Source organism: Nanorana parkeri, unplaced genomic scaffold (assembly GCF_000935625.1).
Source record: "Nanorana parkeri isolate BGI_ZX_2015 unplaced genomic scaffold, ASM93562v1 scaffold135, whole genome shotgun sequence".
In the NCBI taxonomy this organism is placed as follows: Eukaryota; Metazoa; Chordata; class Amphibia; order Anura; family Dicroglossidae; genus Nanorana; species Nanorana parkeri.
The window spans coordinates 2,101,336-2,117,718 of NW_017306403.1; the positions used below are offsets into that span (position 1 = coordinate 2,101,336).

At 48.2% G+C, this 16,383-nt stretch overlaps 2 protein-coding genes and 1 long non-coding RNA gene across 4 annotated transcripts in view; 2 read left to right on the forward strand and 1 right to left on the reverse strand.

Moving 5' to 3' along the window:
* The window catches only part of RPN1 (ribophorin I), a 16,502-nt gene extending 13,308 nt beyond the window's left edge, over positions 1 to 3,194 (reverse strand). Inside the window, exon 1 of the mRNA XM_018553945.1 lies at positions 2,847 to 3,194. Coding sequence (XP_018409447.1) covers positions 2,847 to 3,071 — 225 coding nt within the window. The 5' untranslated portion in view covers positions 3,072 to 3,194. The remainder of the gene's footprint in view (positions 1 to 2,846) is intronic.
* Positions 1 to 3,650, forward strand: part of LOC108784982 — a 16,749-nt gene extending 13,099 nt beyond the window's left edge. Inside the window, exon 3 of the long non-coding RNA XR_001941106.1 lies at positions 3,638 to 3,650. This is a non-coding gene — a long non-coding RNA (uncharacterized LOC108784982). The remainder of the gene's footprint in view (positions 1 to 3,637) is intronic.
* An 8,094-nt stretch (positions 3,651 to 11,744) lies between these two features.
* The window catches only part of RAB7A (RAB7A, member RAS oncogene family), a 35,015-nt gene continuing 30,376 nt past the window's right edge, over positions 11,745 to 16,383 (forward strand). For both annotated transcript variants that reach the window (XM_018553942.1, XM_018553941.1), the window contains exon 1: positions 11,745 to 11,887. The gene's annotated coding sequence lies outside the window, so the exon portion shown is untranslated. The remainder of the gene's footprint in view (positions 11,888 to 16,383) is intronic.

Below are 16,383 nucleotides of genomic sequence, written 5' to 3' on the forward strand. Positions count from 1 at the left end.
GCGGCCATATTGAGTGGGGCACGTGAGAATAATAACGTGCTGGATTAGTGTGATCCTAGTTCATTTTATTACTTCATTGCTGTGCTGTATGTGTATAGGCCGATGTAGTTGGATTTGTATGTGCGTTATAATGAATCGAAATGAATCGATTAAAAAGAATTTACATTAATCGAACACAAAAATTTTAATCAGTAACAGCCCTAAAAAAAAGTTATACTAAAATTAAAGAATCATAAAAAAAAATTAAAAAATGTTTAAGTCCCCGCCCCCACATTTAAGTACCTTAACTATTAACAAAAATATTATTTTGAGTTGTAAAGTAGTTACCGCTCCAAACTAACTCCCGGGATGGACTACAATCTGTACTACACATGAGTAAACTAAACATGAGATTGTAATCCATCCCGGGAGTGAGCTTGGAGCGGTGACTACTTTACAGCACACACAGGGACCATGGGGAACACAAGTAGCCCCCCTCCAGAAGGAAGGACAGTGTCAGCACCAATTCAGAGATGATTGGAGGATCTCCAGCCGAGTGATACACAAATAACATACATTGTTATTAATAGCTCAGGTTCTTGAACGTATTTTAGTGTTATTTCAGTGTGTGTCACATTGTTCTTGTTCCTAAATTCTTATATTTTATAGAAGGGAACACCAGAGCCTCCTTAGGCACAGAATTAAAGGGTCAATACACCCAGAACTGATATATTGTTTTTTGTTAATAAGGAGCTGGAATGCATTTTTAATATTTAATTCCTGAGTTTTCTATCACTTTAGGTAAGTCCACATCTGGAGCAAGGGGGAAGGGGGGTTGGGGGGAGTTTGAAGGGCAAAAAAGGATAAGGGCTCTTTATTTTATAAATTACTGGCAACAAATCCGTTAAATCTCTCCTGATTAAAATCAAATAGATAAAACCAGACAAAGGATTTTATTATTGGACAAAGTGATAACAGAAGACAAAAAGCTGATCTTCGTATCATAATAAAACGGAAGACGAGAGCACAATTCAATAATGTACAACAAAGAATCCCCAAATCTGGAGCTTCAGAGACAAAATAAGTAGATTCTGTGAAAAGCGCCATTTCTGTTCTTTGTTAATGATTTGCGATGTGCAGGAATGGAAGGATCTGCAACGTGTTACAATGTAACCATTCCGTCCTCCACACACTGAGCAGCAAGTCTAGGAAGTGTTGCCGAGCAGGAAGTGGACGGAGCGGTCTTGTGCTGACGTGTCACAATCTTACAGAGCAGCAGCCAGAGGCGGAAGAGCCCCAGAGGGGAGGGAGCTGTCACTGTGCACACAGTCTATCCCCATCTATATCATCATCCCTATGCTCCCGCTCTGTACACAGTGCCTGCCCCCACCAGGGCTCAGACCCCATCCTGCACCGTATGACAGAGCCAACTACTATACAGTGCTGACAGGCCCACTTTGGGCAAAATGCAACAAAACCCCGGACTGGTCATTGGCCAGTTTCATGGCTGACCCGCCGGCCTCAATACTTTCTGGTGCACATGCGTAGGTGCAAATGGGACGACATAGTACAACTTTCTCACTGAACTGCATCTCATAATAAAAAGGGATTTCTAGTCGCAAATGACACATGACGGCCAGGAAGTTGGCAGTTGCAGAGTGAGAGGTAGCGATGGCAGCTTGCATGTCTCTCTCTCTCCCGGGAGAGGTTTCACCGATGTGGGACGGGTATATAGATCAGGACTTCTGTCCTCACCTGTATACTTATTACCCATCAGGCCCTGCTCGCACTTGTCTGTCTTCATGCAGTAAGACGCTTGCAATGTGCTGCATGAAGACAGACAAGTGCGAGCAGGGCCTGATGGGTGAGGACAGAAGTCCTGATCTATATACCCGTCCCAGATCGGTGAAACCTTTCCCGGGAGAGAGACGTGCACGTGGCCATCGCTACTTCCCACTCTGCAACTGCCAACTTCTTGCCCGTCAGGCCGATCTTCTTGCTTCAAGTTACGAGGGGACTGGAGCAGACAAAATCTGGAATGGGGCCTGATGGGTAAGTATGCAGATGAGGACAGAAGTCCTGATCTATACACCTGTCCCAGATTGGTGAAACCTTTCCCCGAGAGAGAGACATGCAAGCGGCCATTGCTACTTCTCACTCTGCAAATGCCAACTTCCCGGCCATCATGCTGATCCTCTCGAGGTCACTGGAGCAGTTGCCCATGGCAACCAATCAGCTTCTCTTTCATTTTCAAAGCTCAACTGAACCAGCAGAAGAGAGAAGCTGCTTGGTTGCTATGGGCAACGGCTCCAGGTTTTGATGTATTCCCCTTCATGTCTTTTACCTGGAACCAGCAGGCGGATGAGGATGCCAGTCATACTTGTTCCAGGTCGACAACTCAAGCTGGCCAGCATCAAACAGCAACCTCCATAAAGGGGATTGGCAATGACAGCCCTGTATGCGTGCCCCTCGCGAAAGGCTTGCTTTCAATTACCAAAGCCAGAGGATGAGCATGTCAGCACCCATGTGTGTCTCTCACAAAAGCCTTGCTCTATAATTATTGAAGCCAGAGGATGAGAATGAAAGGCAGCAGCTGAGGACTGCAATGGCAGACTCCATGTTGCTCATGTAACAGGTCCACTTTGAGCACAAGAAGGTGAACCCCATGACTCTTCCTCTGCTCATAAGTCAAGAACATGTAAACAAAGCATCCCATAATATTTATAAACAATGTATTGCTATGCTATACACACACACACACATGTATATATATACACATATACACACACCCCTCCCTTCTTCCCAACTGATCAGATGCATTGACAGATCCCCAATGATGACAGCCCCCCCAATCCCAGCATACTGACCCCCAGGAAGGCCAGGCGAGGGGCCAGCTCGGGCTCCAGGGCCACCAGGAAGGTCTGAGCCGCTCCGGGTCCGGGGTTGGAGAGCTTCACCTCGGCCGTCACTTTGGCCAAGTGGCTCCCGAGGTCCACGGTGCGCTTGACGTCCTCATTGACGAGTTCGTGGGCCCGGCCTGCGGAGACCAGGGCCAGCAGGAAGAAGAGGACACTGACGGCGGTAAACTCCATGACCCAGGAGCGGAGGATGGAGACAGATTGTGCCGGTTCACCCGCTTCCTGCTTAGGGCAGCCTCTGCTGGCGACTCATTCATCCACTAGAGCGGGAGGGGGAGCAAAGATGGCTGCCGGAGGACCCCGGCGCAGCCTGGAAACAGAGGGCTGTCCTCAGAGGTGCCTGATTTTAAAAAAACGGGTTCTTGGTGATAACAGTCACAGCGAGAATATATCATATCAAGATGATTATTGTGGAAGGAGCTGAATTGTCAGAGTGCTGAAAATTGGCGACATAACATTATAGATTAATGAAACATATCGCTTTTATATGAAGGCACGCTGTGGACAGCCTCCTGTACTGATAGGTGAGGCGTCTCTGGTTACCAGCAGTCTAGAGCTGAGCTGTCCATATGTGACCCTCTTTTAAGGTGTGGGAGGAGCTTCCTTCCACACCCTGATTTATCAAAGTGCCATAAGGAGGGACTGACTGGGCTGCCATTAGTTATCAGTATTTGCTGGAACCATTCTAAAATGATAACTTAAAGTGACCACTCAAAGTGGACCATCAGCGACATTAAAAGCAGGTCTGTCCCTATAATGAGGCAGCCTTAGGCGGAATCTCTTTGGGGGGCAGCAGGTGTGCGTGTGAGCAGGGGGTGGGGGCGGTCACTTAGTATGGAGTCCTATAATGATGTGGCGTTTGGAACCAATCAGAACTGCTGGGCACCCAGGAGATCAGCACAGATGCCGGCAAAATATAAACAAATTGTTTATGTTTTGCCGCCACTTGATAGGACTTAGCTGTGAGACATGATTGGGCAAAGTCATCATTACTTTGCCCAGTCATGGCTCTCACAGTGCACTGTGCTGTGATTGGGTAAAATCTTGCACCTGACCTGTGTTCAGGTGCATTGCTTTACCCAATCAGGGCTCTCACAAGGCACTGTGCGGTGTGCAGTGCCTTGTGTGGCGTTCACCCGCCGAACGCCCTGATAGTCTGTGTGTTCGCCGAACACACGAACTGCCGATTGACTCGAACATTGAGCCCATCACTTATCTTTATTTTACCTTGATTTTCCCCTGGTGATCCTGCCTGTAACACACTTCCTGTCCTAGGGTGACAACGCTCACTCCCTGCACTGTATCTATGGATGAACACCAAAGCCTGCCACAATCACTTCTCCTCATCTCCATTACATGGCGGGTTCAGTAGTCCAAGTAGAGAACTGCTGGGCGCTAATAACATTGTCTGAGATTTCAGCTCATTGCATTTAAAATGACGGGGACATAAAGTTTTCTGGTAATGCCAACAGGTGGGCAACTCCGGCCCTCCAGCTGTTGTGGAACTACATGTCCCATGAGGCATTGCAAGACTGACAGTTACAGGCATTATTCCCAGAGGCAGAGGCATGTTGGGATTTGTAGTTAAAGCACAGCTGGGGGGCCGCAGTTGCCGACCCCTGCTCTACCCCGACCACACATGTACTGTATATGCGATAAGATTGTATTCATATGTGTAATGCCAGTTTTAAACTCAAGGGGGCAGCAAAGCTCTGATGGAAGAGTTCAATGACTGGAACAGAATTGGAAACATTGTCTATTTCCACCTTCCACCTTTAGGCCTCATTCACACGAGAATCGGCCGGCACGTACAGCTCCGTGCTGCGTGCACGGCCGTATCGGGCAGCTCCCGGGAAGGACAGGTGCTGCGTGTGATTAGTACGCAGCCCGTCCTTCTCTATGGGAGTACGCGATCATGCGCCCCACTACGCTCACCTCAAGTGCAGGTCCATACTGGTGCGGGTGTCCCGGCTTGGACGCAGACGGGATCCATCCTGTCAGCGTACGAGGACGCTCACCCGCACGGTCGTGGTTTGCATATGGTCCCGACCAATCAGGAAGCCAAGAGGTGGATCAATATCCGCTGCCCAGCTTCCAGATTGGCCGGGAAGCCGTCTCCATGCTGTTTGGCCGGTTCGATGCAGATTGCCGGGAAAGCCTGCTTTCCAGTCAATCAGCATTGAGCTGGCTTCCTTGCCAATCAGGAAGCTGGGCGGCCAGTCATTACCTGCCGCTCGTCTTCCTGATTGGCCGGTAAGCCGTGTTCCCAGTCAGTCAACATGAAGCCAGCTTCCCGGGTAATCAGGAAGCTGGGCGACGGGTCATTACCTGCCGCCTGGCTTCCTGATTGCCCGGGAAGCTGCCTCCATGCTGATTGGCCGGGAAGCCGTCTCCATGCTGTTTGGCCGGTTCGATGCTGATTGGTCGGAAATGGAGCATGGAGCTTGCTTCCCGGGCAATCAGGAAGCTGCGTGGCCAGTCATTACCTGCCGCTTGGCTTCCTGATTGCCCGGGAAGCCAGCTCTGTATTTCCTTGCGGCACTGCTGGTCAGGGGAAATCTCCCTCTGACTGGAAGTTCCAGTATTTAGGTAACCATCAGAGATTTAGGCAAATAGGAGTACTCGCCCAAATACTCGGTATCGGTACATTAATAGTTATAACCAGACAGGAAGTGAGGGGAAATCTACAACAGAGACAGCAAAGAAAATCTGACAGGGGTTCTAGTCTTTTCCTACTCTAGTATCAGATAGCGTTCTTACTTCTGTCTGTGTTGCTATTGGAGAGCAGGGCCAGATTTCCCACAAGGCCACTGAGGCCCGGGCCTTGGTGCAGCAGGGAATAGAGGGGCAGCGGGGGTGTGGAATTCCTATCTCCTGGGACATGCAGTTCCGGGTCTCAGGCGGGTAGTTGTTTTCTACATTTAGCCCTGCTTTGGGCAAGCAGTGCTAAATGTACAACGAGGAAGCCGCCACTTGTTTTGTTCAAGTGATTTCAACGATGGCCCCGAGATCACTTGTATGCAGCCTGCAGGTTTGTCCCCCCTGCCGCCCCGCCGGCTACCTCTCTTCCTGCCAGCCGCCTCTCTCCTCGTTGGCCACCGCCCTCCTCACCGTCATTTTCGGGGTCCCCTGCTCTTTTGCGTGACCCGGGACCATGGCAAGGTAGTTCAGGATGAAGAGCGGGGAGCAGAGCAGGATGATCCCCGCTCTGCTCCATGTAAACACTGAGACGGGAGAGCTGCACTCGCAGTCTTCCCATCTCAGCTGTCACAGGAGTTCCAGCACAATGCTGTGCTAGAATGCCAGTGGAGGTGACAGGTTCAATAAAGAGAACCTGTTACCTCCAAATGCTATCACACAGGGGGCTTGTTAGCTCCTGTGTGATAACAATAAAGTTAAGAAAAAGTTAAGTAAAAAAATGTAAATTGATAAAAAAATAATGAAATAAAAAAAGTTAAAAATTCATAACAAATAATAATTAAAATAAAAAAGTGGTAAAAAAGTAATAAAATAAAAAAATATAAAACAATTAAAAGTTAATAAGATAAATCAAAATTTAAAAAATGTTAAAAAAAAAAAGAAAAATAAGAAAAGTGATAAAAAAGTAAAAAAATAATAAACAAAATAAATAAAACCAACCCTGCTGCCCCCGCCATCTGGTTGCCATTCTCAATTGGGGCAGGGTTTGGCAGGGAGGGGGGCGCATTGAGGAAGCTGGCCATTGGGAAGCAGAGAGAGTAAATCTGGCCCTGTTGGATTGTTCCCCTAACTTTTTGTCTAGTAAAACATTGTCAGCAGTACAAGAAGTAAGGGGAAATCTGGAGTCCTGGACAGTTCTATATCTTTCCCACTCTTGAGAGAAGTACTAAGGCAGAGCTCTGTGTTTTCAGGAATCATTGGACAGCACCCTGGCGAACCCTTCCCACAGCAATAATCTGTCTGCATTGTATAGAGAAGCACAGAGACCCAGTGATGATGTCACTGAATCTAAAATAAGATATGTAGTGAAAATGGAATGGTTTGATTTAATGTCATTCCCATGTTGATGAGGGGGGGAGGGGGAAACAGGGAAGACAAAATAAAAGCACATGAAACTTCATCTTCCGGGCTAGTTCACACCTGCCTCTGTGCGTTCCGAACTGATTTTGCAGTCATATTCCCAGGTTGTTAACTCACCGTCTTCATTCCGCTGAACTTTTGTTCCCATAATGAAGGATAACAATCGTTTTCTGACCTGGTGCATGCTGTGCGTCATGTACGTCCCGGGCCGATTCTGGCCGGAACGCACCGGATCGCATTCCGGCCGGCTCACTTTGTGTTGGGGCATGGCTGTGCATTGAACGTGGGGCACATCAGTGCTTGCCTTCCGGTCCAGACAGACAAAATGCTGCATGCACTATCTTTTCTGATAGCACCGGACCGGATCACAGGCATTGCTGTGCCACGCGTTCTGGTGCGTCCGATTGCATTGCGACCGGAGGGTGTGGCTGCGGTTCCATTGAGTTCAATGCACTGCCACGCCCCCTCCCGCCCCACAACAAAGTGAGCTGGCCGGAATGCGAGAATCGGGCTGGTGTGAACTAGACCTTAAAGGAGAACTATGAGGTGAGTGTTTTTCTAACCCAAAGCTCAGTATACCGCGAGCTGCAGCTCGCGGTATACTGAGACGCCGCAGCTGAAGCCGCAGCTGAAACGCAGACGCCGCAGCTGAAACGGATCCCGACAATTATGTCTGGATCCGCCCAGCTGCATGAGTGACCGCGTTGCCTATCTAAAGGCAGATCCAGCTGTACCCACCCTCTCCACTGTCCGTTCCGCGCTGGCGGATCGGAGCGGGGAGGGGGGAATACAGCCCCTCCCCTGTCACGGCAGAGAGCCGTGACAGGATGGAGAAGTGAGCGAACGCCGGTATGTGTTCGCTCACTTTCCGATCTACTGAGCCGACCTGTGACAGTCTCATTGTCACAGGTCGGCTAGAACTATGAGGTGAGTGAAAAGCACTCCCCTCATAGTTCTCCTTTAATGATTGCAAAACGACATCAATCTGAGACTTTAATATCTGCTCGGAGCGGAACATTTCCTTTTTTAGATACATTTGGTCTGAAGTGGAGACCAGACTGGAGATAGAGAACTTCCACGGATCACCGAGAGCATGAGAAAGTGTCCATGTTGGTGACGGTCATGCTAACAATATATGAACCTTTGATCTCACCCTCACAAATCCCGGACATACGTGACGCACACCATGAACCAGCTCAGACAACGATTGTTGTCCTTCATTATGGGAAGAAAGTTCCGCGGAATGAAGATGGTGAATTAACAATATGAGACTATGACTGCAAAATATTCTGAACAAAGAACTGCGAGACAACAACCTATGAATCCCATAGAGGAGCACAGATATAACATCTATCCATTATCTATCCATCAATCCGTCCATCTATCTATCTATCTATCTATCTATCTATCTATCTATCTATCTATCTATCTATCTATCTATCTATCTATCTATCTATCTATCTATCCATCCATCCATCCATCCATCTATCTATCTATCTATCTATCTTAGGGTTGTCACCTTTTCTTCAAGTGAAACCTGAACATTGTAGTCTGCAATTTCTTTTTTAGAATATAGGGAGAGCGAGGAGAGGCAGCCAGGGGAGGGAGTAAGGAGACCAGCTATGGATGACTACAAATCCCAGCAATACATTACACAGCAATACAAAATAATATGAAGCTACATACTCTGTGTTGTTCTGGGTTGGCGCCCTGATGTCTCCAGGTGGCCTGTGCAACAATCAGGTGGGCTGTGCGACTCTCAGGTGGGCTGTGTGATGCTCAGGTGGGCTGTGTGACTCTCAGGTGGGCTGTGTGACTCTCAGGTGGGCTGTGTGACGCTCAGGTGGGCTGTGTGACGCTCAGGTGGGTTGTGCGACTCTCAGTTGGGCTGCAAGACTTTTAGGTGCGCTGTGCGACTCTCAGGTGGGCTGTGCGACTCTCAGGTGGGCTGTGCGTCTCTCAGGTGGGCTTCACGAAACTCAGGTGGGCTGTGCGACTATCAGGAGGCTGTACGACACTCACCAGGGGTCCCCAGGCAGGCAGCACGGTGTCAGGGAGCCGGAAGAGGAGGTAGGAGCAATCACAGATGCGGCTGCCGAGGTCCTCTGCAAATGCAATCTAGGGAAGCCGCATCTGCCTGAAACCCGGATCTTCCTCTGACCTGCGGGCACCTGTAAACTGAGTCCGGCTGGCTATTGCACCCGCCCACTACCTGACCTGCCATATTTACCTTCTGCAGAATCTTGCTACCGGCAGCGGTCATTCCCGGGCTGAAGCTATTCAAGTGCCCCGTGCTCACAATACAATTATTTTTTTTTAAACGATAAAAGGTGGGAAAAAAGTAAGCCTGACAAATTCTGCTGCGGGAGGTGCGTTGCTGTGCCATTCATTTCAATGGCACCCCAAACGCGCCTCCCACCCACAGTGTGATCGCCCGCACTGGAACGCATGGTAGCGCAATGCTGTGTGTTCCAGTGCAGTGCGAATCCCCAAAAATTGTGCGTGCGGTTTAATTTCGAAGTATACTTTATATTAGTGTGTATTTTAATTTTAAATTAAAGGAGAACTATGGGGTTAAGGCTTTTCCCCATAGTTCTCCTTAGGGTAACGGGAGGACACAAACTAGCGTCCTCCCGTCACCCTAGGCTCAGTATAAGCGGATCCCGACAATTATGTCTGGACCCGCCCAGCTGCGTGAGTGACAGCAGGCTCTGCCTACCTAGAGGCAGAGCCAGCTGTACCCGCCCCCTCCCCCGTCCGTTCCGCCAGTCAGCGGTGGCGGATCGGAGCGGGGAGAGGGGAATCCAGCCCCTCCCCTGTCACGGCAGAGAGCCGTGGCAGGATTGAGAGGTGAGCGAACACCGGTATGTGTTCGCTCACCTCCCGATCTACTGAGCCGACCTGTGACAGTCTCATTGTCACAGGTTGGCTAGAACTATGAGGTGAGTGAAAAGCACTCACCTCATAGTTCTCCTTTAAGGATGGTATTTATTTAATTTTTCTAAAAAACAATCAGCCAACTAATCGTTTAGGAAAATAATCATCGGTTGCAGCCTCACAACGTAGCATGTGCGCATTTTTCCACAGCACACTGCAACACACCTGAAGGCAGCGTTGCATTGTGAATGGGTACATACCCCCAGTCACCACCAGGACACATAGATAACAATTGTTTCCTATGTACTAGGGATGCACTGATACCGATACTAGTATTGGTGCCAGTACCGAGTATTTGGGCGAGGAATTGCCCAAATGATCCAATTCTTACCCCCGATACTGGAACTTCCTGTCAGAGGGAAATGAACATGGAGCCATCTTTCTGGGGATGTACCGATACCGTTTTTTCGGTATCAACATTAATTTTTCCGTACTCGCCTTTGCCAAGTACCGATATCGCCTTCCTGATTACCCAAGAAGCCAGCTCCAAGTTGTTTGGCCGGCTCAATGCTTATTGGCCTTCCTAGCCGAACAGCATCGAGCTGGCTTCCCTGCCGTCTGGCTTCTTGATTGTCCAGGAAGCCAGCTCCATGCTGTTTAGGCGACTCAACGCTGATTGGCCGAGAAGCCGGCTTCCAAGCCAATCAGCATGGAGCTGGCCAAACAGCATGTACCTGGCTTCCCGGCCAATCAGGAAGCCAGGTGGCGAGTCATTACCCGCTGCCCGGCTTCCTGATTGGCCCCGGAAGATGGTTCCATGTTCATTTCCCTCCGACTGGAAGTTCCAGTATTGGGGTAAGAATTGGGGGTAATGTGAATAGTTGTCAACTATTCTCATTATCGATTAGTTGGTTGGATCCCCTGGCTCTCTCCTCACATAGGAAACAATTGTTATCTATGTGTCCTGGTATCCTGTGTCCATATGTAATGGTGTTCACTGTGTGAAGGGCCCTCAGCCACGCTGTTTTATACTCTTAACTGTTGTTTCTAATGTTTTTTTCGTTGCAGGACACTCAAAGAACTTGGGCGACCTCGGCACTCCACCTGTTGTGGACAAATCCCATGATGCATTGCAAAACTCTGACAGCCATGGGCATGACACCCACAAGCAAAAGATGGGATTTGTAGTTTTAACACAGCTTGAGTGCCGAGGTCGCCTACACCTGCCTTAATGGGGGGAAAAAATCTTTTTTTTGTCATCTGTGTCATATTATGTATACTTCCCTTCACTTCCTGCCCTGCACTCAAGAGGAACTAAAAAAAAATCTCACTAGGACAGCCGTCACCATTGATAGATCTCCCCTCTATTCCTGTTGACAACTGAAAAACGTGGATTTGCCTTCACTTGCATTGCAGGAGAGCAACCTAGGGTGACAACACTGCTCCTCCATAGATATGGTACATTGAGGGAGTGTTGTCACCCTGAGACAGGAAGTGTGTTGCTTGCAGGCTCACCAGGGGCCACACCTAAATACACATACACACACATATACAGTATCTTCATGCATGTCTGCCTAGTTACAGATGAAAAAAACATCCCCCTTGGCAGGTGATCCCTCCCTGCAAAATAGAGGAAGTCAGAGGTTTTGTAGAGTCACAAATGATCCTCTCAGAACAGTGAATTCAGCCCATGAACCTCACTCGATTCGGTGTCATACAGTAGACACATTATAACGCCCCCACCAACCACTATGGCTGCCCTTCCCTGGGAAACCCCCAGACACACTTCCACACCTGGCCCCAGGTAACATGGCGGCCAAGAGGTGACACAGCACGTCACATGACACAGCCTTCTTCCCGCCCCGCCCCGCCCCGCCGAGCGCACCAATCGGCGTGCGGGAGGAGGGGGTGACGTCAGCTGCCTCATGACTGCTTGTCACTTCCGCTGGCTAGAGAAGGGTTGGCAGGGAAGGAAGCGGAGAGCAGCGGAGGACCCGGCGCACAGTGAGAACGGCCTGGGGTACACACCGACAGCACACTTCCAGCCAGCGCCGGTAAGAGAAGGAGAAGAGGGAGGCGGGGTGGGAGGATCCCGGGACGGGGGACAGACCTCCATAGACCCCTCTATACAGCTCGCCCTGTCACCGGCCTGCTGCACTGTACCAGGGCCCGACATCCCCGGCCCCATCCCTCATATGTAATGCAGCTTCCCCCTCATCCGGCCTGTCCCTGGGGGAAGGAGGGGGGGAGGGGCATTCACTGTGTATATAATCCATCATAATATGTCCGTCCCCGGATTCATCATCCCCATCCCTCAGCACATCTGATCTCTCTGTATCCTAGTGACTCCCCTTATCTCGCCGTCCCCGGTCCCACCATCCTCATCCTTCAACTCCAAATCTGTTCTCTTTGTATCCTAGTACCTCCTCCCATGGTATAGATTCATCCCCATCCTTCAACTCCAAATCTGTTCTCTTTGTATCCTCACCTCCACATTGGTTTTCTCTCTATTATACATCATATAGATCAATCTCTGGCTGCCTTATCCCCATCCTTCTGCTTCACATCTATTCTCTGTATCCTAGTAACTCCTCTCTGTATAATACATCACATATCTCCATCTGGCCTGTCGCTGGAAGGACTACAACATAAATCTCCATCCTCAGCATCGTCATCCTCATCCCTCACCTGCAGCTCACATCTTCTGTCCCTGCATCCTACAACTCCCTTGTTATAATACATCACAAATCTCTATCCTTGACCCCATCATCCCCATCCTTACCCCCCACATCTATTTTCCCTGTGTATATATAATACATCCATATCTCCATCCCTGACCCCATCATCCCTATCCTTACCCCCCACATCTATTTTCCCTGTGTATATATAATACATCCATATCTCCATCCCTGACCCCATCATCCCTATCCTTACCCCCCACATCTATTTTCCCTGTGTATATATAATACATCCATATCTCCATCCCTGGCACCATCCCCATCCTCCACATATATTTTGTGTGTATAATATACTATCTCTCTATCTCTCTATCTCTCTATCTCTCTATCTATCTATCTCTCTATTCCCAGCCTGTCCTTTAGAAGGAACCTTCAATGTATCCTCCCTGTATATACAATGTAACATTTTCCTCCATCTGACCCATCCCCGGGGGGACCTGTGTATATATAATATATCCTAGATCTCCATTCATCTGACCTGTCCCGGGGGGGGGGACCCCTCACTATATATCCCAGTATATATAATACACCACAGATCTCCATCCAGCCTGTCCCTGAAGGAACCATTTTTCTGTGTCCCTGTGTATATAATACATTGTATAGCTCCAGCCATCTGCTCTGTCCCTGGAAAGACCCTCCTCTGTATCCTAGTAACCCTCTATGGTATACTATATGGTATACTATATATCTCCATCCAGCCTTAAACTGTCCAGCACCTCTGATGACTCCTACTCAACTCCTATAAAATATATTTGTATCCATCCCATGCTCTCCCAGGGATCTCCGGCAGGGAATATGCATATGTATACAATGTATCATATGAGGTGATCCGGCTGTACCCGGGGATTCCCCTCACTGTATAGTAATGGCTGTTCTTGTTAATATGAATCTACTTATAGATATTGCAATGTCAGTTGAGATCTCCTCTCTGTATTCTAATCTCTGTATATTGTAGCTTAATACCCGGGAGGCCGTACGGTGTACCCCGGGACCCTCTTATATTTCTGGTAAAGTTTTTTTTTTTATCCATCCCGAGGACGTCCCGCTGGTCCACTGTGTATTTTACCCCCGACGGTCTCCTGTATTAGGCGCTGTGTAGCTTCCATCCTGTCCCATGATCATCCTTCTCTATAATCGGCTTTATATCAGAGGCAGACAAACCTCAACATGCCATCTGTGGGGAAACTACAACTCTCATCATGTCTGTGACCGTTCTTATTCATCCAGGTCATGGGATATCTGTAAAAAAAAAAAAAAAAAATCAAAGCAACTGGACTTTTTTTGTTTTTTCTTGAAGACTTTTCGCTGGTCATCAGACTAGCATTCTCAATGCAGAAATGTTCAAGGAAAAATACAGGAAGTCCAGTTTTGATTTTTTTTTTTTCTTTTACAGATATACAAATCCCATTGTGTCTCTTGGGAGTCACGCCTGTGGCTGTCAGTGTCTTGCAGTGCCTCATGGGAGTTTTGGTTTCACCACAGCTGGCGTGCCAAGCTGGCCGACCCCCGGTCTATGTGCCCTGTCCATGCCATACATGTGCATTGGTGAGTAGGAGAGCACAGTAAGGGGAATTTATCCAAACTGGAGCAGCTCTGCAGGGCAACCAATCAGCATCTCTTCAGTTTGTTCAGTAAAGATTTGAAAATGAAAGAGAGAAGCTGATTGGTTGCTCTGCACGTCTGCTCCAGGATCTGTCTGCTCCAGTTTGGATAAATTCCATTCCGTGTCATGGACATGGGGTGTTCCTTTTACTTTGACACTTAGATCTTCATTATGCGGCTCTGTTTGTTTTATATAATAATGTTTGTTTGTTTTATTTATTTTTGATATACTGACGCCAAGAAAATCCTCGTCCAAAAAATGATACATTATATAAATTTCAGCAAAATTCTTGCTGAGCAGGCCAAACTTCACACATTGGGTGCTGCTGTTGGCACCCTCTCGTCCGGCAAATCTCTAAAAAAGCAGATCGAAGGAGGCGGTCGGAAAATCTTAAAACACAGCAAACAGCCAATCGGCTGCCTGCTCTGTTTTGGTATTCTGATAGCAGCTGCCATCAGAATACAATGAAGACAGCGGGAGATTCCTCTATCAAAGCCGGTAATGTTTTCTTTGTCCATCCCGCAGGTTGAATAAATAATATATTGCAGTGTATGATCAGCTTTACTATATCCTCACTTGTGACCCCCCCTTCGTTCTACTATATCTCCATTTACTATGTCTAGGGACCTATAGCGCCAACCTCTGCAGTAGAGGTTCATACTAGGTATTTAGTTATAGAATGTCCAAATTTCAGCATACTCCTCCGTGTGTTCCATGTTCCTCTTTCATATCCTTCATTCTTTGTGCCCAAAAATTGCTACATGGAATTTTTTTTATTATCCTTCATTTTGTTGTCCTGTGATCATTTCTTAATCAACTATAACAACCCCCATCGTACATACTAACAACCCCCACCGTACACGCTGACATCTGTAATCACCAGATATGTTTATCCCCTGCCTCACCCACACATGAGATGTTGGTTTCAATTTCTCTTCCCTGGTAATGACACATTTGTTTTTTTTTGTAAACATTGTTGCTGCTTGTCGGCTCACAATGTAGCAATGGTGTCTTTCACCTGGGTAATGGTGTGTACATACTTGTAAATGTATCATTGACACGGGGCGGCCTGTCAGAGGTAATTGAATTTGTATTACAGCAAGGACGATGCTACTGTGATGTTCCCCTCCCCCCTATTCAGCACCATTGTCCTTGCTCATCTCCACCCCCCAATATGGGCATTTTACCTTTTTTTGCTTTGGTTTGCTTCTGTGGCCCCTCCGAACATCTGTGCATTCCCTTCCAAAAAAATAAGTAATAGTCCTCAAGTTGATAGTCCAGTCTGTTTATAACGTTCATGCTTTATGGTGCAGCTTTCATTTTCTTTTTGGTCTGTTTGGTTTTTTTTTTAGCTGATAAGGAGGTCGCAGCTAAATACACGAAGACATAATTAGAATGTTTTATCTATTTTACCGGCTAGAATATTTATGATCCTGGATGGCCACTGCTGTGATTCCAATACCCTGCCACAGCTCAGTAGGGTTCCAGGACTTTGTCTGTTACAAGTAGAACAAGTCAGTACATAGTAGGCAAATGACAGGTCCACTTTACAGGAGGAACCATGTGTACACTCTATACCCCTTCTCTCACACAATACTGACAATACTGTGATCTGCTGGGTATGGGGGAGCACTTGACTCCTACCTACTGATAATTCAACATTGGGAACATGGGGGTACATGTGATACCTCTTCAGCGCTGGGTCCATGCGCTCCTTTCTCTTTCTGCGCTGGCAACATGCTCCTTTCTCTTTCTGCGCTGGCAACATGCGCTCCTCTCTCTTTCCGCGCTGGGTCCATGCGCTCCTCTCTCTTTCCGCGCTGGCAACATGCGCTCCTCTCTCTTTCCGCGCTGGCAACATGCGCTCCTTTTCTCTTTCTGCGCTGGCAACATGCTCCTCTCTCTTTCTGCGCTGGCAACATGCTTCTTTCTCTTTCTGTGCTGGCAACATGCGCACCTCTCTCTTTCCGCGCTGGCAACATGCGCTCCTTTTCTCTTTCTGCGCTGGCAACATGCTCCTCTCTCTTTCTGCGCTGGCAACATGCTTCTTTCTCTTTCTGTGCTGGCAACATGCGCACCTCTCTCTTTCCGCGCTGGCAACATGCGCTCCTTTTCTCTTTCCGCGCTGGCAACATGCGCTCCTTTTCTCTTTCCGCGCTGGCAACATGCGCTCCTTTTCTCTTTCCGCGCTGGCAACACGCGCTCCTTT